At 35.9% G+C, this 26,750-nt stretch overlaps 1 protein-coding gene across 1 annotated transcript; it reads right to left on the bottom strand.

Moving 5' to 3' along the window:
* Nucleotides 1–410: 410 nt before the first annotated feature.
* LOC113078270 (zinc finger protein GLI2-like) lies at nt 411–26,676 on the bottom strand. The gene is made up of 10 exons (XM_026250600.1): nt 26,329–26,676; nt 18,316–18,517; nt 17,066–17,249; nt 16,078–16,188; nt 10,220–10,354; nt 8,092–8,241; nt 7,281–7,445; nt 5,358–5,639; nt 3,444–3,768; nt 411–3,334 (listed from the first exon to the last, which is right to left on the bottom strand). Exons 1-10 carry the CDS (start codon nt 26,534–26,536, stop codon nt 1,176–1,178), a joined length of 3,921 nt encoding a protein of 1,306 aa, XP_026106385.1. The 5' UTR covers nt 26,537–26,676; the 3' UTR covers nt 411–1,175.
* Nucleotides 26,677–26,750: the final 74 nt, after the last annotated feature.

Below are 26,750 nucleotides of genomic sequence, written 5' to 3' on the forward strand. Positions count from 1 at the left end.
TGGACTGCTTCCTTCTTCAAGTGTGTGTTTTATGTGGTTTAGGCAGTCGCTCCTCTGAGGTCAGTCTGCCACTGTTCATTTGAGAAAACATGGTGGTTTACTCCAGAACCTGCTCAGTATGCACAAGCCGCGCTTTCAGTTCAAGTAGCTTGCTCTCAAATTAAATGAAAAGAAAAACAATTTCTAAAGTCATGTGACTGCTGCCTACTGACTTACATGTCATACAAGCAAGAGAAATACATTACCAGCACTGGATAAGAGTAGATTGCATTTATGTTCTTCATCCATTAACACTCAGGACTTGAATGCAATGTAAATGGCTTTACATAAAACCAAAGGCATTAAACTCCTGGTTGAATATTCTTCATGAACGTTTTGCATATAAAATGAAGAAGCAAACAACACCGTAGTAGAAAAACAACAATATTGTATTTCATTAGAAATGTACAAAATGTATCTACATGATCTTTGTAAAAGGAATCTGTGTACAACAGGACAGTTTAAACTTATTTCTGTATATTGGTCTAAACAATCCAAGATAATTGGTTGTGTGGTCTGTTCAGAGAGTTTGGTTCAGACTTGAGGGTTGCAGTCTCTTAAGAGCACTATTATGTTCCTGTGATTCCATTCAGGTCTTCAGTAAATCAAAGCAAAATGACGGATTTCTGATTTCTGATTCTGAACATCAATATTCATAATATTTTATCTGCATATTTATTTAGAACCTCTCTCCTGTCTAGTACAAACAAGGATAGGAAGCATAATATTACATTTTCATTTACAGAATATACAAAACCTCTTTATATCCATTGAAGAGGACAGAAAGGATATAGTCCCATACTGCTAGTGTAACATAATTCCTGCATATGCTTGTGCACAACGAGGCACTTGTTCCTGTGTTCATGTCATCAATTCAGAAGTCGTATAAAAATACAGGACTGTCGCTTATCAAATTCTCTGTCTGTTCACATGTGCTGTACATACACTGGTCTAAGGCAAAGTATGGCTTCTTGAACAAAACAAAAAGATGCTACCAAAGTTTAACACTAATACTATACATAATCCACTTTTAAAAAGCATGTAAAAAAACGTTTGCGCAATATTATGTCCTTGTTCGAAGTCCTACACCTTAAAAGCTGTCTCTTTAAATCTTGTGCTTGTACTTCCTGTTTTTCCTATGACATCATATTGAGGAACTTGCTCTCCTCTGCGAGCGCAGTCAGCATGGAGCTCATGTCTCCGATGGCCATGTTGCCGATTCCCACAGGTACCGGGGGCAACGTCAATGAGTTCCTGGGTGTGGTGAGACGTGAGGAATTCTGGGATAAGCTGCGGAGGATGGTGGGGCTTAAAGTTCCAGACATGAGGCTGGAGTGATCGCCATCATCCAGAATGGCATCAAAGTCGATCTGTGGATGCTCTGCTCCATTTGAATCCACTGTGCTGGATACCTGATTTGTTTCAGGGGAGCCCACAGAGGCCATGACTGTGCTCTCTGCATCTGCCATTCCCAGACTGCTGGAATGGAACATGTGAATCTGCCCAGTGTAGAACATGCCATTGGTATTTGTACGGTTGACACCCACATCAACCGATTTTTTAGGACTGGCCTCGGAGGTGTCATATGTGGGGCTAAAGTTGGTCTGTGGGTAACCAAGTTGCTGCGCTGCAGTTGTCTTTGGCCCTGAGAGCTGGCGGCTGTAGGGTTCTGTAGGAGGCCTTGGCTGTAGCAGTACGTGGTTTCCGTTCAGTGTGGGATTCTGGGCGGGAATGCCATAGACTTGCTGGTTGATGTTCGTCTGGGAATAATTTCCCTGATTATTTGGAAAAGTGGCATTGCTTTGAATAGCCACCGGCTGAGCTCTTACCCTGTTATTCTGGATGCTGCCAGACTGTGCCGTCAGCATTTTACCAGACGAATTTAGCAAACCTACACTGATGTCATTCAAAGCAGAACCCTGATGAAGAAAGTTAGCCTGCTCTGTGTTAGCCGGGCATAGTGGTTGCCTCTGGTTGATCCTCTGGGAATTAAACTCCCTATTCCGTTGCATGTGACTCTGCTGGGCAGCATGAGTGAGGTTGTGACTCATCAGCCCAACTTGTTGGTTGGAGTTGATGTTCTGAAAAGAGCAGAGGTTTTGTTTTTGTTGGAGTGCGGTGAGGTTTCCCTGCCCTGATCCCTGCTTGGTTTGGCCATTAGATGAATCCACTGTCCCTGAACTCACCTCATTCCACTGCACCGGCATCTGGCTTTTAGTGACACTGGGGGAACCTGGAAACGTCTGCTGGGAGCTCGGAGCTACAGTTTGTCGCGTTACTGCATTTATGTTGCCCTCCACCAAGGCTAGGCGTCTCTGGGAATGGGACTGCTGTCGGGAGCCAAAGCTGTGGATGCTCTGTCCAGGGTTGTGGCGGTACGTGGTCCCTGCATGTTGGACAGAATCTCCATTTTGAGATGTAAGGTACTGAATGACATCATCAGGCAACATCACTGCATCATCAAGACCATTAATTTGATTGTCCATGTCACTTGCCATGGTTTCCATCACCACATTCTCAGAAATGCTTGGAGGTCGAGGTGGATATGGGTGGCGGGTTACGTTACCCTCGGACTGGCTGTTAATTTTTGAAAAGTGTCGACTAGATGCAAAAGTGGTTAATGACTGATAGGGGTTCACATTGGACATGCTGTTGTAACGTTGCTGGAGGGAATGCTGCTCTGTGCCTACTCTTTTGACTGGGTCGCTCGCTCTTCGAGTGATGTTTCCCATCACCTCATGGGGCAAAACGCTACGGTGAGCAATGCTGGTATCACTACTCCTTCTGGGAATTGAAGGGGGATGGATAGGGAGCATGGCCATTTCATGGGATTCCCCTAACAGGGCCATCCGAGTCCTCAGGCTCATGCAGTCCATATTAGGGAGAGGGGTGGGTGGAGCACCTCCTGTGGCTGCAGCATACTTGGCTTTGAGTCTGTAGTGTTGGGCAGGAGTCAGACTGAGTAGACTGTGGAGTCCTCCATATTGGCTGGCCTCACTGGACCTTCTAGACAAATCGGTGGAAATGGGGTCGTAGGAGTCGGCAGAGCTGATGTTGTTAAGACGGCCACCAGGTTGTGAGGTTTGGCTGGACCGGCGGCTGGAATAGCAAGGCGAGATTCCAGATGAACGACGGCTGAAGGTGTAAGCTGAGCTCACAGTGCTGGCTAGGCTGTCACGACGCTCCACCAGCTGACTCAGAACCGTAGTCTCTCCAGGACAAAGGTCGCCCAAGCGTGGGCTGGAGATGGAAAGCCCTGGATCACACAGACCACCAGAACCTTCCAATAAAGAACCTGCATCAGAGAATAGCTGCATTTAGAGAAATAAAAACTAAATTTTGGGGATGTATCTGTGGTGGAAATGTGATCAAATCATAGTTTTCGTTTCCGTTTGTTTACTCACCAGTATTGATGGGTGGAAGCTTGGTGCTGGGGGCAGGAGGAGTTTGATTTGCCCAGGAGCATGAGTCCCTCACCGACTTCAGCCTTTCCTGCTTCAGATGCGCGAGTCTGTAAGCAGGGCTGGCGTTCTTCCGAAGATGGAGGCCCAACATCCCTGTGGAGACAGTGGAATCCACGAGGGGCATGTCGTCCAGGGTGCTCAGATCTCCCATGCTGCCCCCGCTGTGTCCCATCAGCTCTACTCCACCATCATGGTGGGAGGCACTGCCAAGTGGTGACGGCTCGCTGCTACATGATGACTGACCACCAGGGCTGGACTGATACATCTGAGGGGGACAGATGGAAAGTTGTTTACCCTTGAAGCTCAATGGAGAGAAGGACCTAAAAGGGACAGAATGCATACACAGCACCATGCAAACACACAACCCTTACAATCACTTTCCCAAGTGTAAATTGCAAATAATGAGCATACTGAATCAAGGTTTGGGAAAAACCCTTCTTCTAGACACATAACATGTCTTTTTCATCCCCCTCACGATCTTTTCAAAAAGCTAGGTTAAGTGCCTGACAAATCGTTATTTCCTATGGCAACCTCTTTGTGCATTATGCATGTGGCCTGGCATGAATCCACAAAGGGGAATGCTCTCAACGTAAATAAGGTATGCACGTCTTTGTTGTCACGTTATTTGACAGTGCTTCTCTAGAATGAAGCAAATGTATTCTATCCCCACATGAACGAAGGGAGCCGTTCTTAATCATAGCTTGATCACTGGCACTATTTGTTCAGGACACAAAAACAGTCTCACTTGTATAATATTAATCCACTAATGGCTTTTATCCTTGAGTGCCGGGCGGGAGCGTTAGATATCGGGACTGTGGGGGGATTGGGCTGGATTGCTGGGGTGGAAGCCCATGGGAAATTAGAAGCCCTCTGTGCACCAACAGATCTCAGGCAATTACACAATGAAGGGGTCCAAATCTTTGACAGAAGAGGTGTATTATCTTACTGTTTCCCGAATCTGATTTTACAGCTCTGTGTGTGAGTTTTTCATGATATAACCCCACAGAGAAAAATGATAAGTAGAGAATCATGTACAAGACATTCACCATGCATGCTGTAAATGGACAGCTGAAATACACAGAAAAGACAATATAAACAAATATGTATAGAAATCCAATTTAAATATCCTGGGAAACTGGAGAGTATTTTAAAAATGGACTCGTAATGAATTTACATATTACACTTAAATAATCAATTAGCGTCTTGTTGAGTGACTAAAAAAAATCAAGTTCTAAATGGCCAATCTCTTGGGGATCCTTGAAAATATTGCGAATCAGGACACCAACAGGATTTTTTTTGTTTGAACTTGTTTGAAAAGTAGTAGGAACTTGCTAGTTTGAAAATATATATTTTTAATGCATGTGCAGTTACTTTCAGATTCATTTCCTGTACACAAATATATTTTGATGCTGGAGAAGAGGTCAAAATCCTGTCATTTGTCAACTGCCCAATACATGACTGTGGAAACCAGCTGATATTAAGACATTAAAACAGGATCCATGCTCACCTCAGTAAAGTCTGTCCTTACGGAAAGTGTATGGGAGAGAAACAGGAAAGAGATAGCAAGAAGCAAATGTATAGAGAGGCGTTAAAGATGGACAGATCTCTGCAGCATGCATTGTTAGTATGTCTGGATTAGCATAACATCTGATGGACACAAACATTTTAATGTATATTTAATCAGCAATGAATAATATATTTGGGAGTGCAGATTACAGGCATGCAAAAAATGACTCTTGTTATTCAAATTCCATACATTGTTATGCATCCATAAAGATCAAACACAATCATTTCTCGGGCCAGAAGCATACTTGTGTAGAGTTTGTTTTGGGCCTCATTCACACTACATCTTACCATAGAGTTCTCCGTTTTTATGGACTTGACCTGCAGATAGTCCTCGACTCCTCTAGTCGTGCTATTAGCTTCGAGTTTCTCCTCCGCCGTTCGTCCCGAAAGCTTGGTCCCCGCTTCGTTCTCTCCATTTTCCTTAGGCGGATGAGGTCGGGATGGCATGTCACCACGTTGTTTCTTGGTGACGTGAGCTTCGGGGCCGTGGACGGTTTTGACATGTTTCCGGAGCGAGCTGGGATCGGTGTAGCGCTTCGTGCAGCCCGGGATCTTACACACGTAGGGTTTCTGCGGAGATAAATATCACTCGGTTTCACACGACCCTCTAACAGTCAAATGTACGACTTTGAATTAGAGTTTTATCTCTTCCTGTTAAGTCAGATTATCTTCAAATGGAGCGGTGGATGAATACACAATTAGAGGAATAAATTACGGCGCGTGCGCTGACATACTGATTGTGCAAATGCTAAGCGTTTGTGATGCATGGCTGTTTACTAATAAAGTTGAGACGAAATGATCTTTCTCCCTCCTTAAGCTCATGATGGATCAACCGAGAACGGAAATGGCGCCAGGTTTCGTTTTCTATGCGCGGTCTGCAGGTGGTCTGTTTCTCCATTGGGGAAGTGCTTGATTCTCACTAATGTATTGTGGGTTGCCGTACTCATTAGCTTCACAGCTCATTATTCACGCGCACACATTGTGCACACGTTGCCGGTTAATGGGACAGCGTTGGGCGTCTAGGAGCAATCACTACACATGATGAGGGGAATGCGTAAACAAATCTAATTCTGGCCTAAATTTGTTAGCGTATGCTGAAAATGGCACATTTACGTAGCATTAGGCAGTTAGCAGATACTTAATGCCACAGTGAAGTAGATTATCTGATCCTTCCTCTGAAGAACGACTAGTGGGGCGGCACAGACCCCAAACTCCCATGACGTTAACTGATCTAATGGAGTCGACCCACGTCTTCGTTCTGAGTTTATAGGAATATCTCTGTCATAAGCTGCTCACCCTCATGTCGCTAGTTGATTGATAGCAGTTTGTGAAGAATAAACTTAAATTTAAGTAGTTTTCCAAGGAAACACTAATGGTAACCATCCACTATCCACTGTTGTAAAAGAACAGCTTATATGTTACATAATCTGTCAAGATAAAGTCTAGGTCACCCCAATATTATTATTTATTTATTTTTAAAAGAAAATTAAGCCTGTAGGAACATTTAATATGGTTTGCATTTCAACAGTATTTTCATGATTCACCTACCTTATTATAATGACCTAAATGAATGAATTTTATTATTACCATGAAAATGTCATTCTCGTTATTAAAATGCAAACATATTTAAAATATTATTTATTAATTTACTTTACAAAATGTTTATACACCATTATAGCATCATTGTACTGCTGTGTTATTTATTGTTAACAATTTATAAAAAAAAAGTATTTTGATTGGCTGTAATACTGCAAATTATGAAAAAATCTAAAGTAATCTATATATTTTTATTACTAAAATATTAGTTATATTTATTATTAGTTAATTCGTATAATATTATTAGTAGTAAAATATATATTTTTTATTTAAATGATTAAAAAAAAATTATATACATCAAGGTATCATTTGTTGTGCTGCTGTTTTATTTATTTTCATTTAGCATGGTATGCCTATTTAAATAAAATGTATTACAATATTGGCTGTAACAGTAAATTCAGAAAAAAAGAAGAAAAAAAGAAAATTTCAATGCAAAAATATTACTAATTCAATAACTCAATTACAATTGAACTAAATTCAATTAAAACGCAAAAGTCAAAAAGGAAATATTTCATATTTTCATATTAGAGACATGTACGACATACAGAATTCTGTAAATGTTTGTGTAAGCACTTTGACTGCAGAGTTGTGCTGGATGAAGGTGTGTGTGTTTACCTCATTGGAGTGTGTGCGGTTCTGGTGTTTGGCTCGGTCCGAGGCGTTGGAGAAGGCCTTGTTGCAGCCCTCGTGCTCACACATATAGGGTTTCTCTCCGGTGTGTGAGCGCAGGTGTGTTTTCAGATTCTCCAGACGTGAGTATGCCTTAGAGCAGCCCTCGAACTGAAACACACACATTCATAAAGCTCATCTGACAGATGCATTTATATTGTACTATTGTGAAATTGTTTACTGATTCACTCTAAGCATGTATGTATTTTTTTTTACTTATTTTAAATCCAAGTTTTCTGAGCTGTAGTTTCAAGACATTGCATGTTTTTTTTTTTTTTTTTTGGCTGTGTTTTGAGACATTAATTACTCATTTATTTATTGTGCATACATCATTTTAATATATATATATATCTTTTTTATATAAGTATTTTTTTATAAGTATAAAAATGCAATTTATTTTAGCCTGTAGTTTTTGAACATTTAAATGTGTATGTGTGTGTATGTATATATATATATTTATATATATATATATATATATATATAAAATTTTGTATACATTTTTAAAATAAAAAAATCTTGTAAAATAAAAAAATAAAGTGGTTTTAGCTGTAATTTTGCGTCATTTTGAATAATTTTTTTTTAAGTATATATAAAACAACATTCTTAGTTTAGGGACATTTAAAAACAAATTTTAATGCTCTTAAACTGCACGTTTTCTATAATGGTGAGTTAAACTTTACTAGGTCAACAGTATGCCCTAATATTCAGACAGCTAGTTAGCTGTAGGTGTGTGTGTGTGTGTGTGAGACGGACTCACAGTGCACTTGTGTGGCTTCTCTCCAGTGTGTCTGCGCATATGAACCACCAGCATGTACTGCGCTTTAAAAGGCTTTTGCTCGCGCGAACACTCGTCCCAGCGGCACACAAACTCCTTCTTCTCCCCGTGGATGTGTTCGTTATTGATGTGCTGCGAACACACAAACACAACAGCTCACTTTCACTGTCTCAGATGTCTTTTCTCCCTTTGTAATGTCAGCGTTGTGTTTAAGATCTAATTGGCCATGCCGTTTTCACGTGTCGCGCAAAAAAACACCATAATTGGCATCGTTTGGATGCAAGACTTGAGAAAATAAAGCAATCTGAGCTTCTGAGGAGCCTATTTGCCTATTGGCCAGTTGAAGAGCAGTGCTATCCATCACGAGCGTCTGTGTTCTCTACATCTGTCAGACGGGAATAAGAAAATGTGATGGTGTGTGATTGTGAGAGAGTGTGTTTTTAAAACGAGAAACCTCAGATCTGAGAGAGACACAGATATGCAATTACTAACACTCTCTGTGTACTTACACAAATGGGTTTTAAGGGATTCTTGGTAATGCACACAAAGCGGCTCCAGTGCCTTTCAAACGCTGCAGGATCGTTTCTCTTCACTTTTCTTAATCATGTTTGAAGCCTCAGTGTCTTTAAATCAACTGGTGTTTTGGTTTGTGTCTCTTTTAAGCTTGCTAATAAAGTTTGAATTAGGTCAAAGGTGTTTGTCTGGTGTGTGTTCACTGAGATGGGCTGGATCTATCCCAGCATGCACTTGTCCTGTGGCTCTTCTGAGGGATTCCAGTCGATCAGTGAAGCAGAAAGAGAGACGGAGAGAAAGAGCCGTCCATGACACTGAAGCATTAACTCTCACTGTCCCTTCAGTCACTGAGTGTGAGCTTCACTAGATCACACACACTCACGTCTGTTTACACAAATGATACACACTGATAACGGCTCCTTACAGACTTAAAGAGGAACACACACTTGTGTTTGTGTGTGTGAGTGTTTTATCAGTGATCTGGAGCAGTTCAGTGTTATACAACATGATGGAAAGTCTACAGATGCGGCCATAATGTTGGAGGATTTGTGTCTGTGTGGATTGTTTCAAGCTCCTGAATGATTATGAATATACAGATGTTTAAAAAAATAATCTAAATATGAAATTATTCTAAATAAGATTCAGATTTTTACCTATAACTATAAATAGAAATACAATTATGGCGTTGCATCAACTTCTAACATTCAAGAAACGTCAAATTTGGTTTGAAATGAAAATTACATTAACCTACTGCACATTGACCTCCAGTATTAAAAAAAATTTATCATAATAATCATAATGTTATATATTAATTATATAAACTATGCATAATATTCATTATGATACATTTTGTAAATGTTGACCAACTTTTATTGAACCAAATCTTTTTAGATTGATTTTTTTGTCTTTATATAATGCATTTATTAACACATGCAGTGTTAGCCTGTGGTTTTCTAAAGCTGCTTGGTTCCACATGGACGATTCAGATCGTCTGCTGAGACAGATTTACCCTACACCTTTTGGGTCACAGGTCAAGAGGTCAGAGGTCAATGACACCTTGTGCCACTCAGCTGCCTCAATCAAAAACTAGTCAGCAAATTAGGTTAAAGACGGGACACCTGTGGACCACATTACACACAAAAACAGTAAACGCTTTTTCATAATGTCAAGTCCAATCTGATTGGCCGATTTCTCACTATAAATGTAGGTGAGGCGGGCTCTTCTTGTATAAGATCCAAAAAAATGGGATGTGTATAGAACCTCATAAATGTTGATTCTGTTGGTATTCATTGATAAGTTGACCCTGTTCCAACTGAAAATGAATATTAAATTAAATTTATGCATTTAATAGACACTTTTATCCAAAGCGACTTACAGTGCATTCAGGCTATACATTTATACATATCATGTGTTCCCGGGGAATCAAACCCCTAACCTTGCGCTTGATAACGCAGTGCTCTACCACTTGAGCTACAGGAACACTAAAAACTGAAAGAAAAAACGAAGAACTGTAACACTCACTTGTGTCAGCCGTCTGTCGGAATATCCCCTAACCGCTCTCACACACACACACACACACACACACACACACACTTACATGCACCAGCTGTTCCTGCGTATCGTACTCTTTGCTGCATCCCTCCCAGTGGCAGTTGGTCTCGTACACCACCTCAGCCTCCTGTTTGCAGTCGTCCAAGTCTTCCTTCAGGTCCACTGCGCCGCCCAGATGGTCCTAAGGGGGAACAGCAGCATTATAGCATAAACGCTCTTTAGCAGACCGCTTCGTTAGCAAGAGACAACGGGTCTCATTTGGTATTAATTGCGTGAATTACTTGTAACTGGATTATTACACGAGATCTTCTGTTGAAAAATTCCACCTATTGTTAATGAATTAGATTATTCTAAATGCATTAATTATTAATTTGCATAAAACCCACCCGAAACATCCTCATATAAAAGTTTTCTTTTTTTACTCTTCATCTATAAAATTAAATCTATTTATCATTCAGTATCTATGAACATAATTTCATTTTAACTAATTTATAACAACAACCAGAATTGTGATTTTGGTGTTACATGCGGTATCAGTTTTTCTTACATTTTTGTACATTTATATTTTATTCTAGTTGAAAATTATTGATGAATCATGTTCGTGAAAACATTTGCACACAAACTTACAGTATGATGAGAATGTTCAATGACTGTCACGTCTTTTTGACCAGTTTACGCAATATATATATTTTTTTTTTCCCATATGTTTTATTAGGTTTTCTCAACATTAAAACAAGACATCCAACCATCTGAACATCACATCAAAACAAAATGACTCCAGGACAGCATACAAAACTTAGAAATAATAATAATAATAATAAAAAAAATAAAAAAAAATAAAAAAAAAAATATACACAAATATGTAACTAAATAAAAACAAATAAATTAATAAAATTACACATATACACACCCCCCCCAAAAAAAAAAAAAAAAAAAAAAAAAGGTTTTTACAGGGAATAGTTATTTACATACAATATCAGCAGCAATTTACTATTTAACCTTGATATTTTCCTTGAGTTCTATTCTCCTGTCAGGTTTACTTGGTTGCAGAAGTGTAGAAAGGAATTCCAAATGCTATAAAACTCTTTTAACCTCCCTTTGATGATGTATGTCAGTTTTTCCAGAGCAAGATTAGAGGACATTTCCTTGATCCATTGATTAGAAAAGGGTCTTTGAGTCTCTTTCCATTTTAATGCAATGACACGTTTGGCCTGCAGCAAACTAAAATCTATTAGTTTGCGCTTCTTTGTATTCACAACCAGGGTACTTGGGTACATATGAAATAAACACAGTTTTGGGTCAAGAGGAACATTTTCTTCTGTTAATTGACAGATCAAACAAAGAGTCTCCTTCCAGAATTTCTGCATCTCTTTACATTCCCACATACAATGATAAAGTGTACCTATTTCTTCTCTGCATTTTGTACAACAGTCAGGAATATTTGGATTGAATTTATTTAGCTTTACTGGGGTAATGTATGTTCTAAAAAGCCATTTATACTGCAGTAGTCTGCATCTTGTATTGATGCTATGGGTTTGGGCAAATAAACATGCTTCTTCCCATTCTTCTTTCGAAATATTTTCCTGGAGATCATTTTCCCAAGCAGATAGGTAAGATAGAGAATTTTCTTTTGACCCCTCAAGAAGTAAATTGTAAAAAGAAGATAAGTTACCCCTGCTGTTCAAATGCTTTAAAGTGTAATTTTCAATAGTTGACAGTGGAGGTTCTGTATACGTTTTCATTTGGGAGTACACAAAGCTCCTAACCTGTAAGTATTTAAAGAAGTGATTCTGAGGAAGGCCGTAGTATTTCACCATTAACTGAAAGGACATCAAAGAACCTTCTTCATACAAGTCTTTAGTTTACGCAATATTAACGCAAATAAAATTTTGCATTAGTAATTTTATATGGATATGATAAATCGAGCTGACGTCAAAACCCAAGGCTGGCTTGTTGTCAATCTCCAACACTGGCTTTAAATTAATTTCTAAAATTGAAAAGTGAAAATGACTTGTCAACTTTCAACATTTTATTTAAATTAAAATAAGAGTCAGCATTAAAAACCCAATGTTGGCTCGTTGACTACCTCCAACTTTGAATACAAGTTGAATTTTGGTTAGAATTGATATTTGGTTTGACAAAACAGTTCAAGTTTGGCTTGATATCCACTTCTAAAGTTGAACAGATGTTGAATTTAAGTTAAAATGTAAAATTGGGTTGACATCAAAACCCAAAGCTGACTTGACGTCAACCTACAACAGACAGAGATTGAATTTTGGTTATAAATTAAAACTGGTGTGATGTCAAATCCAATGGTGGACAGACATTGCATTTTGGACGGAAATGAAAATTTGCTGGCATAAAATTTCAATTTGGCTTGACATCAACTTCCAAAATTAAACAGATGTTGAGTTTTAGCTGGAAGTGAAAATTTGGTTGAGATCCAAACCTAGAATTGACTTAATGTTAACTTCTAACACAAGACAAATGTTAAATTTTCAGTTGCAAATGAAAATCAGATTGACGTCAAAATGCAACATTGTTTTGACATTACCTCCAACACTGAACAGACGTAAAATTTTAGTCGGAAACAAAAATTGTGTTGATGTCAAAACACAAACATTAGACAATTATAAAATTTTGATTGATAACCAAAATTGTGTTGACAAAATCCAATGATTACTTGTCGTCAACCTACAACATTGGACACACACTGAATTTAGGTTGGAAGCGAAAATCGTTTTGACATCAGAACACAACATTGGCTTGATGTTAGCCTCCAACATTGGACAGATATTGAATTTAGATTTTTTGACTTAAAACCAAGAAAATATCAAAGTCATTTGTCAATACTATGTGAAACTGACGTTGGTTTTAGACATACATTCAACCTATTTTCAAATATCTTACGACTTTAGCAGCCACTGTTTAAATTTGTTGGGTTTGTAATAAACGTTGACGTCAAAACCCAAACACTGGACAGACGTTGAATGTTGTTTGCAAATAAAAATCATGTTAACATCAATAATCCAGCATTGGTTCAACATAATTTTTCAAAAATCTTGATTAATACTATTGGCCAAATTTTAACGATCTAAATGCAAAGTGTAAAGTGCACTGCGCAGGTGCACTCAGGGCATGTCCTAACACACTTTTGCCATTTTAACGACGGAAAAACGGTCTGGACGCATTTCTGGAATGGCTTGTTCCTATTCTCTTAATAAGTAATGGGAGTAATGTTCAATAAACCAATCAGAGTGTCATCTCCCATTCCCTTTAAGAGCGAGATGTGCTCGCGCCATGGCGGATCGCTATTAACATGGCGGAATTTGTTGGCAGAAAAGCTGAACGCTTCTCAAGTGAAGAAACTGATCTGCTTGCGCAAAGTTAAAGCCCGCGAGTAGATCATCTACTGGACAAACAGGGATAGAGCAAAGCTTCCCGAGGTGAAGAAGGCGTAGGATGAAGTAGAATTTTATTCATCAGTATAAGTAGTAATAAGCTGAATTGGAAATAAGTAGCCCAATTCTAATACACACAATGACTATGCATCATTACATTTTATATTTATGTAGCCTACACAATAATATTCTTTTACACTGTAATCCTTTTGTTTTTAATATTTGGCATGTTTGTGTGATGCGCATCCCTGTGTGTAATAACAAGTCAACGCGCACTTTAAACCTGCCCAGAGGCACATTTTCTACCAACGCGCTCTTTAAATGACAAAAAAATATTGCGCCATTGACTTTAGACCAGGTTTGAGTTGGTCTATGGTGCAGTCTATTTTCAGCTCCTTAAAATAGCAACGCACCAGCAATTTGCCTGAACACACCTCTTTTTTATACCAGCACGCCCATGGGCGCACAAATGGGCTCAAATTCATTTGCTAATTAAACGACGTGGCATTGGATGGGAAAATGCGAACGGCGCCGGGGTGAAACTAGCGTCGCATTGTGCCGGGAGTATAATAGGGTCCCATGACTTAAAACCAACAAAATATCAATGTCATCAGTCGTCACTTTTCTACGTGAATATATTCAATCTATTTTCAAAAATATCAACATTTCATGATGTTAGTGGCCACTGGGAAGAAAAACGTCAAGTGAAACGTGCCGTTGTGCTCAATAACGGCACTCCCCGAACGATGACATTATGATGCTATATTAGACAGACATAACATTTCGCTTGAAAACAAAAATTGAGTTGACGTCGAAACCCAAACACTGGACAGACGTTGAATTTAGTTTGCAAACGAAAACCAAATTGACATAGAAATCGATATCAACAAAAACATGTAATCATTTTTTGTTGAAACGGTGCTCTATATCAGCAATCTCTGAATGCTGATATATTATTTACTCTGCCAGAATCGTAGTATGAAGACGAAGCATTAATTGTGCGCTTGTAGGGACGCGTGTGTGGTGTTAAGAGCGATCGAACCGCTACTCTGCTGTGGGTAGCGATGCAACACACACACAGCATGCTGACTACAGCATGTTTATCTCTGCCCTGTGAGCTATCTTCATCAATTCTGTTGGCCCCAAGACGACGCCAGCCGCCTTATTCCCCATGCATCAAGCACCAACCTGCCTCACCGCCAAGAGCAGCCGCAGATTTGTCAAAAGATGAGCCGTGCACGAGAGAGAGAAAAACTCTCAGGTGACAATAACGGCCAGCCAATATTTCATTAAAATGAAGTGCTCTGGCACAGTTTACACGGCCGCAAGAGAAACGTGGCAAGCGAGCAAGCGCGTGTAAAGCTCTTATCAGCTGGAGTTTTTGTGAAGAAGGGGGTCAGGGGACGCCAGCGGCTCCCGGGGGCCTTCTGGCCCGTCATTGATCAGTATGGAGCGTTTCCCAGAGAAAAATACACAGTTTTTTGGTTGGAATAACAGGATGCATGGGCCTTTCGCTGTCCGTTTCTTTAAGTTTACCATCTTCTGTTCTATAATAGTCAGCTGCCTACCTAGACAGCATTTTAAGGGATCATATATTATTACAAGTCAGATTTAATAGAAGCATCTCAAAGCTATCCAGGAATGCACGACTTCAACCTTAGAAAAAAAGCATTCAAGAGATGCTGATTTAAAAATGTATATTATTTAATAAAAAAAATAGTTATAACAAATCGAATTAAAATGAAAATTAACATATATATAAATACATATATTAATTTATTTTTTTAAATACACTACACACACAAACATTATTGATTTCATATTTTTGTATTAATATGTAATATGTATAATTATTTTAACTTTATATATTAATCTAGTTTAATATTTACTGTATAAAATATATTACATTTCTACATTTCATGTTAATGCAATATGTTCCACTTTATATTCGTATTAAAATAATAAGTATAATTATAAGTACATTATATAAGTTTAATATATTAAATATGCAGTGAATACTAATCTAAATTAATTAATATATAATAAAATAGCTAAATCGAATTAAAATGGAAATTAATATAATTTATTTTACTACTTTAAAACGATTTTAAAATTCTACAGTTATACACTGCACACACAAATATATATGTATAATTTAATACATTCATTTAATTATATTAATATTATATATTAATATAATCCATTCTACGTTATATTAATATAAATTAATATTATGAATATTATTATAAAATAATTCATGAATTAAAATAGATATATTTTAATGACATATTTATTAATATAAAATATTAATATTCTACCTTATATTAATATTAAAATCTAAAATAAAAGCTTCAGTAAACATTACACTTTAAATTGAAAGTCATTAACAAAATGTATTTTTTATATTAATATTAACATTTAATTTACTCAGTATTTGTGTGTGGTCCTTGAGGTTCCAGTTAACTTCTGTGGGTTTTGTGACAGAGCCACGGTGTTTTCTTACCGGAGAGCAAGGCGACGCAGGTCGAGGCTCGTCCAACTCTGTCTTGACCTTTGACCTCTTGTTGTTCAGGGGGTTCACCGTGCTGCTGACTGCAGAGTCGCCATTTGTGTTCTTAAGAAGGAGGGAAGGAAAGGGAGAGAGTTCTATTATAAATAAAATAGAAATATATAAATACATATTATAAATATATAAACACTTAATGTATAAAAGGTGCTACACAAATATATACATTTTAATAATTTGCATAATTTAAGATGGATTAATATTTTTATAATTTTATTAATACACTTATTTTATAGCACATTTTATACATAAATTAACATGAATAATAATAATATAAAATAGAATAATATACTATCAAATATGTATTATTATTATTATTATTATTATTATCACTATTATTACTAATTATTATATATATGTATCATGAATAAAAGGTGCTATAAAAATAATAATAATAATAATAATAATAATAGTTTACAATAAATTATTTAACCAATTATTATATTTTTTTTCATTATTAATATTACATATTTGTATAGCAACTTTTAAACATAAAATTAAATAAACAAAATGTTAATTTAATATGAATAAAAATATAAAAATAAATGTTAATAATATTAATTGAATATAAATGAAAATAAAAATAAAATATTATTTAATATAAAATAAAAATATAAAAATGACTGTTAATAATATTAAATTAATATAAATGAAAAATTTAAATAAAAGCAAATATTAATTTAATATAAAATAAAAAAACATAAAAATGAATGTTAATATTAAATGAATATAAATGAAAATATTATTTTATTTAATATAAAATAAAAATATAAAATAAATGTTAATAATATTAAATTAATATAAGTGAAAATTTTTAATAAAACAAAATATTAATTTAATATAAAATAAAAATATAAAAAATGAATGTTAATATTAAATGAATATAAAGGGAAGTGAATACACAGTGTAAGAGAGTGGCTGTCACCTGGCTCTGGGGGTCTCTGGCGGGGGGCGTCTGCAGCGATGAGAGGCTCAGCGGGGGTCTGCTGGAGAAGCTGGGAGACGGCTGGAGGATCGGTGTGTGTCCGAACGCACTGAGACCTCTCTGATGGGACAACAGCTGCTGATACGCCACCGGATTAATGGAGTGAGGGAACGGGAACGACGGACTGCAGCAAACAAAAAAACACTAACACTTAATTCGCTCTGTACCTGCAGTGTCGCCAGGTTTTATAATGTACTTCACCACGGCTGCCTAAAGTTTGTCTATAGACAAATCTGTGATTTCAGCATCTGCATCTCCCTAATGTGACCCTGGACCACAAAACCAGTCATAAGGTGATGGAAAGCTGAAATGTGTGGTTTGTTAGGAGGACAATATCTGTCTGAGATACAACTATTTGAAAATCTGGAATCTGAGGGAGCAAAAAAATCTAAATATTGAGAAAATCATCTTTAAAGATGTTCAAATGAATTCAGAGCAATGCATATTACTAATCAAACATGAAGTTTTGATATATTTACGCTAGGAAGTTTACTACATGATCTTTACTTAATATCCTAATGATTTTTAGCATAAAAGAGAAATGTATAATTGTGACCCACACGATGTAATGTTGGCTACAAATATGACTGCTTTTGTGCTCCAGGGACAACATGAAAACCTCGACAACAAACGTGGAGAAATTTTAACGGAAACTTATTACGTGCTTAAAAAAACATACAGTTTTGTAATTTTTTACAAATTATTATTTAGTGAAAAAATACAAATGCAATGTTTTATTATATTTCATTACATTACAAAAGATTAATAAAATTGTTAAAGTTGTATTAATATATAATTAGACATGATTTTTGATGTTACAGTTGTATTAAATCATCAAATACAAAATAAATAAATGCAAAATAAAATTGAATTTAAATTAAAATTCTGCTTTGTGAACAAAACGTTTATGAGTTTATGAAAAAACACATGGAAAGCATTTCCTTCTATATTGTATTTAATGAAAAGTGCTGAAAAATAATAAAGGAACAAATTTAATAAAATACAGATTAGTTAATTAAATTTGCACACAGTACATAAATCCAAAACATCTGAATATTTGTTTTAAAGTGCATTAATGGATCAAAGCTGCTGTCAACTGTGGTCGAGCCCAAAAATATGACTATTTTTCATTCTTTTTTTGAGTAAGCTTTCGGCTGGATTTTTTTCTGCGATCTGGCAACCCTGTTTACCTGATGCCTCCGACGGACAGGTGTCCATAAGAGCTGCTGGCGGCCGAGCTGGAGCGAGAGTTGTTGATGTAGGCCACCAGAGAGTTGGGCGAGGTGCGGATCATGGTCTGCAGGTCGATGCTGGCGTCTGAGAGCGGAGAGATGGACAGAGCTCGCTTCCGACTCAAGCGCGGCGTCAGACGAGGGCTGGGAAACCGCGACACTGTCCAGACATCAAATCAACTCTCTTAATAAATGTTTACTGTGCAAGTCATCAACAGTGTTTACAAGTAACGCGAGTTACGTAATCAGATTACTTTTATCAAGTAACTAGTAAAGTATCGCGATACTTTTTCATTTAAAATAAGTAGCGCAAGTTACTTTTTTTTCAGTTTATTGTTTGACAGCTCTCCTGTCCCCATGTTGAGAGAAATCTGTTAGTGGAGATTTAAAATATATAAATATGAATATGCATTAATTTATCTCACTCACAAAAAACACAAAACACAAAAAAACACACAGATTCAGTATTCCTGAAAATGAATAAAAATAATGCAACTCAGAATATAATGCAAACCTACAATAAATACATTTTAAACAACACAATGAATATTTATGCATTTAATCCCGTTCTATAAACCAATGTCTTTGCTTCTGAGCTTCGATGATCCAGTTCAACCATACTAATAAGCAAAAATTACTCTAGATAAACATTTGTCTCTCTTTTTATTGCATTGAAATGACTGCATTTTACTGTACAGATGTAAATTGACTTTGCCTTCGGCCAGAGACATGTTCATTTCACTTTTGTTATGAAAAGGCTTTTATATTTGCCAAAAAATATAACCTTTTTATTTGAAAAACAAATAGGCAAGCCCTGTCCAGATTTAACCCTTGTGGATTGTTTAAATTCACTACCCTTTCGAGTTGTTCGGGATGAAAACAACCATTAATTAAACTGCTGTAAAAATGTATCAGATTCATATTTTTTTTTCATTTTTTTTTTTCATAAATCTGTTAATCAACCTCAGTCCTGATCAAAACTACCAAATGTTTTAAAAAAATCCAAGATTTTAACTCTGTAATTGCCAAGTTCATAAATTATGTCACTGATTTGGGGGAAAAATACTCAAAATGACATATTTTCAATATAAAAGTAATTGTGGCTGGATTTTTTTTTTTCTTTTTATCACAGTCTTGGGCATGTCAAAGATTAGTAGCAACAACATTGGCTTTGATGCATTGTAAGTTTTTGTGCAGAATTAGATTTAATTTTTTCTCCCTAATTTGTTGTTGGTGGCTGTTTTTGCCCCATTGACTTCCATTATAATGACATTTTTTGATTGCAAAGCCATGACACCATATAAACATGCATTCTTGATTGTTTGTGGTTTTCCCTTTTGGGAAGAGGTAAAATTTGTTATTTTCACAGTTGATCACTAGGTGGGACCATTAACCATTTAGATAGGCCTGTGCAAAAAAAGCTTAGTTTCTGACTTGTATATGGAGTTATATGGAGTATAACAGCAAATTATAGTGTGTGTGTGTGTGTGATAGAAAGAGAGAGCATACTGCTAACATGAACAGCAGTTCACCATCTGATCAGGTGATCAATACTTCTGTTTGATTCTCTTTCTCTTGCTCAGGAGAATCTCAGCGTGTCATTTCTAGTTTCGCCCAACACTAAGCTATTTCAGGAACTGTGTGTGTGTGTGTGTGTGTGTGTGTGGAGCACGACTGCATGATCGATGGTCTCACACACCCTCTGCGACTCACGGCTCCGCAGGAAAGAGCCGGACCCCATCAATAAGAGCTCAAGACTGATTCCTGGCCACGGAGAACAGAAAATACTGTACGCAGATAACAAGACTTCACTGGGAAACTGGCGTCCCTCCAATATTACACAGATAGTGAATTCATAACAAACTTTAGGAAAAAACAAAAACAAAAAGGCACCAGTTTTGGGATAGTATCTGCTTCTTTCTGTTCTTTCTGTATCTTTGCAGATCACTGTTTTGAGCAGTTTTTGTTTTTTTGTTTAAGAAAATGGTTTTAAAGTTCATTAATACTTAGTAATAAAATGACATGTTATATTTTAAATATTATCCTAGATAAAATATTTTAAGAATATTCTTTAAAAATGTTTTTTTTATATATAAAATATTAACAATAATAAACAATTTAAATAAATTATTGAATAACATTAAATATTTAAATAGTTAAAATATTAAGTAAAATATGTTTTACAGTATTTAAAAATATCTAAATATTAGTTTATTACTTAAAATTATTTAAATAACACACACACACACACACACACACACACACACACACACACACACACACACACACACACACACACACACACACACACACACACATATATATATATATATATATATATATATATATATATATATATATATATTTATTTATTTATTTATATTTGTAAATATTGTTTTAAATAAAATATAAAACATTTTAAAGTGCCTAAAAAAATTAAAGTTAAAAAATTAAATAAAAATCAAGTCAAAGCATACCTGAAAAGAGACTCGTTGAATTCAAGGCAGAATAGAATTACTGTAAAAATAAACTGGTTAGGTGAACTGTCTTAATCGACTCCATCTCAAACTCAGCATGACCTCATTTTGATTTGATTTGAGATAATTAATCCTTTCCAATAAATTACCGTAATTACCCAGATAACAATCAAACTCTTGCAGACCTGACTTTGTTTAATGAGGGTAATTTACAGAAATGATTCTGATTTGAAAAGGAATGTGTGTGAAAAATAAGTGCAGGTTTGCTTTTCTACGGCTCTCGATCGTTTTAGTAAGATCAACTGGGATTCAAAACACTTTCTGAACGATATAGTTATCATCAAATATCTGCAGCTAGCTTGCTAACTTGTGTAGAGTATGTTTCAGACTGATCTGTTTGCTATTTCACTGGAGAATTACTGAGACAACTGCAGCGAACTCAACAGGTGCAAAGCATTACCCCCGGTGTGTGTGTGTGTGTGTGTGCGTGTGTGTGTGATTAAAGGTTATATCCAGAGACTCTGGCAACCGGACATCCATAATGATTTCATCACGTGCCATGCCAACACAAGCAGGATTACACAAATCATTTATTTGTGTGTGCGTGGACTGGTTCCCCACAGACCGCAGTGCTAATAAATAATCCCTCAGCTTTGCTGTTGTGGGGGTCATTACTCTTAGCATGAGCTAATGGTTTGCTGTCATGTTCAGGCATCGGTCGGAGCTCCTAACACGTCTTTAGCGCTAAAAGCCGCCTCAGGACCCAAATCCAGAGAGAACAAACACTAAAAATACAAAAGGCCAAGAAAACCAAACATAAAACTCACAACATCAATGTCTTACTGGAGTCTTTTGGAGCCACTGATGTGTGACCAAATGTGGATTTGGCCTCGTTCTGGTGGAATTTGCATTATCATATTGGCCAAACGTATCAGGAGCGCTCAGCGATGGCAGCGACATTTGTCTCTGTTACACCTTCACCTCAGTGGAAATGAAATTTTTAATGTGATTTTTCCCCCCTATAGAGGACAGATCCGCTTTCAGATACATATTATCTGCTAAATGCATAAATATTACACACATTTGAGTATGTAGTAAGCCATATAATTGTGTTCTGATAACATGCACCAAAGGTTTGCATTTAGCTAAAATTCCTATGAATAAACTTGAGTTTTTGGAGGTGACAATGTCCAAGCTTCTAAAAATTAGGCATACATGTACACAAGGACAATATCAGATTGCACACCAAATTTGATCAATTTCCACCAATAGGTGGCGCTATAGCAAAAATCTGAAAAGTTTAACCGCAATCAAGTTTACCCCAAAATTACCTCGCCTGAGCATTAATTGATTTATTATAGTAATCTCACAACCCCATAGAGGACAGATCTACTTTTAGATACATTTTAGTATGTAACAAGTCATATAATTGCGTTTTGAGTCCATGCACCAAGCTTTCGCATGTAGCTAAATTCATATGAACAAATATGAGTTTTTGGATGTGACAGTGTCAAAACTTCGAAAAAAATTTGGCACACATGCACAAAAGGACAGTCTGAAATTGCACACCAACTATAAGCAATTTCCACCAATAGGTGGTGGTATATCTTAAAAACAACTGTATCTCCGATATCCACAGAACTTTATGCTGAATTTTTCCAATTGTGGTGACACTCTACACTTTTCTAATTTATTTTGAACCTTATGATTGCTACTAATTGCTATATTTTTGATGCTTACAGTAACTGTGGCTGCTCTATTGTTAATACACTTAATGCACCATTGTGTTCTTTGGGTTAATCATGACCAAACAACATATAACCATGGAAAATAAGGTATTTTTTAACTCCAAAATAGCTTTTACAACCTTCTAACTGCTATGAACAAATATGGATTTGGATGTGACGATGTCTGAACTTCACAACATTTGGCACACATGGACACCAGGACAGTCTGAGATCACACACCAAATTTCCACTAATAGATGGTGTTATAATAAAAACTAATTAAGAAAACTGTAAATGTAATATATATATATATATATATATATATATATATATATATATATATATATATATATATATATATATATATATATATATAATATACTGTAGCTGTTATCAAGTTTACCCCAATATTTAGTACAAAAACAACTTTATCTGCAATTCATATTACACATATATGAGTATGTAGTTAGCTATATAATTGCATTTCGATATGCACCAAGCGTTTGCATGTAGCTAAATTCATATTAACAAATGCACGTTATTGGATGTGACAATGTCCAAATTCGCACATGCACATCAGGACAATCTGAGAACTCACACCAAATTTCAGCAATTTTCACCAATAGGTGGCACTAAATGTGAAAAAAATCGAAAAACTGTAACTGTAATCAAGTTTCCCCAAAATTTAACACAAAAACAACAGTTTTCGCAACATCCACAGGACTTAATGCTGAATTTGGCCAATTGTGTACATTTTTTCCACTTTCCTAATCTGTTTGGATCTAATGCTTGCAATATTTTTGCAATATTTTTGATGGTTACACTAATTCTCACTGCTCCAGTGTTTATACAGTTAGTGTACCTCTAGTTTAATTGTGACTAAACGGCATATAACCATGGAAAATATAGTGTTTTTTCAAACTCTAAAGTTGCATTTAGAAACTTCTAGCTGGCTTTGCTTGACTTATCATATCTCTCATTCTCTTTCTATCTCTTTGTAACTGACTCACGCTGTTTCCCGTCAAAGCGCGGGACACGCTCCACTGTCAGCGTCCAAACACATCTGTGTAAAAGCTGTCGGGAAGCATCAACGGCTCTGGACGGGATGCAGATCAAAGCCAGATGGAGTTAGCTCAGCTAAATGAGCTATTCATTCATGTTGCTTCAGCAAAGCCCGAGATCTGCGTGCACACACGCCTGGACGTCACGCTGAAGAGCGAGAGCGGACCGAGAGTGTTTGTTTTTCAACTCGGATTGTTTGAAGGAGACAAATGTTTGTTCTATAGAGAGCCAGAGACCTACAGTATATCACCATGTGTTTGTTTGAAATAACACCTCTGTCTCTCTGTGGAATATTATTCACAGCGGCTCGTCATGGTATTCTCACTCTGACTGATTCACAGAATAGCAAAGAACTGTGTTAAATACAGAAGAGACTTAAATAAGCACAACATAATCCACCTGTTAATAATGTGATGCTTCACTGACTGTGATTCAGATGCACAAAAATTCCAAAAGCAATAAATCAATAATTATGAATATGATAGCATGACTAATGTTCTTTACAATATCTTTAATTTACCAGGCGTGAAGTGATGAGTTTTTGCTGTGTGATAAAACATAAAAACAGCCAATCTCATGATATTTTATGCTTAATGTTTAATGAGGAGCCAAATTTTGGACCAATAAAATGTCAAAAGGGGGCGGAGCTATCCAGTGGAATGCACATAAACAAAAAAGCTAAAAATCTACTACTTGCCCGGTCACTTGGTTAGTTAAGGCAAGGTACTTTTTTTTTTCTTTTATTAGTAATTTTTGTATGAAATTGTATGACCAGCTCCGGCTTCCCTATTTTGAACCTCACAGCTTGTTTTACTAAAGAGCAGTTATGGATAATTTGGTCCAATGCATTATTCCCACAGAATAATGTACACTTCCTGTCTGTCCTAAACAGGGGAACTAAAACAAACAAAACATAACAAAAACAATAAATACATAAATAAAATTGGACTACATAGTAAAAATACTTATGTTATAATTTATAAAATAATTACTTATTTTATTTCAGCTAGTTGCCAAAATAACCAGTTACTAAGATAACATGAATAAAAATAAAATGAATTAAAACTATATAGATATATAAAAAAATCTAAAATGAATAAAAATGACAAAATACAACTAAATGACAAAAATCTTAACTAAAATATATATATATATATATAAAATAAAAATAATTTAAAATATTAATAAAACTATAACTGTACTAGTACTCTTATTTTTTAGCTAATATTAAGCTTAAAAACTAAAATAACTAAAACTAAGACTAAAATTAAAGTGAAAAAAAAACTAAATTAAAAAAAACATTAAAAATGACAAAAACAACAAAATTACCAAATCTTTAATTAAAATTAAAATGACAACAGAAAATATGAAAATAAAAATTTAATACAAATATTAATAAAACCCATAACAGTACTAGTACCATTTTTAGTTCCATTTGAGTTTAAAAACTAAAAAAGCTTAAAAACTGTTACTGATAAAAGTGAATTTTGCATCCGATGAGCCATTTAAAAAACTAAAATAACAAATACTAAACCTAATATAAAAATGAATAAAAACTATATAGTTACATAAAAAGACTACTAAAACTTTATCAATAGAAAGACTTTTCCTTTAAAGGCAATTTAGGAAGCACTGGATGACAGAAAGCTTCCTTCGAGAGGAGAAATAACAGAAGTGTCTGGCGTGTGAAGCATCCTGCCAGTGTTTGGAGAGCGTCATCAGAGTTGATTTATTTTACTGTCTGCCGTGTAACAATCTTAGAGAAATGTGTGTTTAAAAAGCCCTTTGAAGTATTATCCTGGAAAAATAATTTTGATAAAAATGCTAAAAGTAAATGGAAAGAAACATGAGTTCTCTTAGCGCAACAAATAACATGCATTTCAACAGTTTTGCAGACAAACACACAATGTAAAACTATTTAATAAAATTTACGGTAAAAAAACTGACAGCTGAGGTTGTCAGAACGTTACCGTAAAAATACAGTAGAAACATTTTAGGTTTTAATTTTAAATTCACATTTAAATACCGTAATTTCATTAATTTATAAAATGTAAACATACCAACCTATTTAACCCTTTGGTGTCTGAAGGTGTTTTGGGGCCCTGGAGAAGCTTTGGCATGCCCTGACATCTATGCTTTTTTTTTTGTTTGTTTCTTATAAAGATTTAAATGAATGTACTGAAATCGGTTTTGTACCTTGGTAACACAATGATAACCACCAGAAACAGTTTGTGATGAGAAGGTCCCATGACAAGCCCATCACAAGCAGCTTATAAATATAAACATCTATAGAAGGTGCACAGTGTCACTAAACACCTTCATGTTAATGCATGAAACTGCAATAAACATTCATTTAACAACATTAGATGTAACATGGAACCCTAATATACAAAACTGATGAGAAAAAACTATGAAGAAACATTGTCATAAAATCAAATTTGAAATGTAACACAGGGAATTCTGGGGATGTCAATTTACGGTTATTTACTGTAAATTATAAAAATGTTTCCACTTCCAAAAACGGTATACTACAGTAAAATTACATGAAATTTCCAATACTGTTTTTCACCGTATATAGTAAGGGAACTTACTGTTAAGCATTTAACAGATTTTTACTGTTGCATTTTACAGTATTTAACTGTTAAATTCGCTCAGTTGTTAAAGTGTTTTTTTACGGTGCATGCATGTGTATCTCTGGGACTCACCGTCCACCGGAGTGAAGTATTCGGGCAGATAAGTGGCTCCGCCCCCCTGCATCAGCAGCTCTCCGTACGGGGTCCTGTGGCCCGTCATCAGGTGGTAATAGTCTGCGGGGGTCGCACCGGGAGGCGGAGGGGGCAAACCGAACAAACCTCGCTCCTTCAGGTGCTCGTGAGCCACTGAGAGAGAAGACAGAGTTAAAGAGTCATGCATTCATGGAAACAAGAATAAATCTTCAGGATAATCACAACTATGAGCTCATTAACATATGACCCGCCCACATCTCACATTTCACTGATGGTTATATATGCTCTATATAATATATACAATCTTGATTCTTGAATCACATTTGCATCATACACTTCCTCAGTTTTCAGAAACTGTGATTTATAAAATGTATACATTATTTTAGTATTATTTATATAGC

The sequence above is a fragment of the Carassius auratus genome, unplaced genomic scaffold, assembly GCF_003368295.1.
Source record: "Carassius auratus strain Wakin unplaced genomic scaffold, ASM336829v1 scaf_tig00025066, whole genome shotgun sequence".
Lineage (NCBI taxonomy): Eukaryota > Metazoa > Chordata > Actinopteri > Cypriniformes > Cyprinidae > Carassius > Carassius auratus.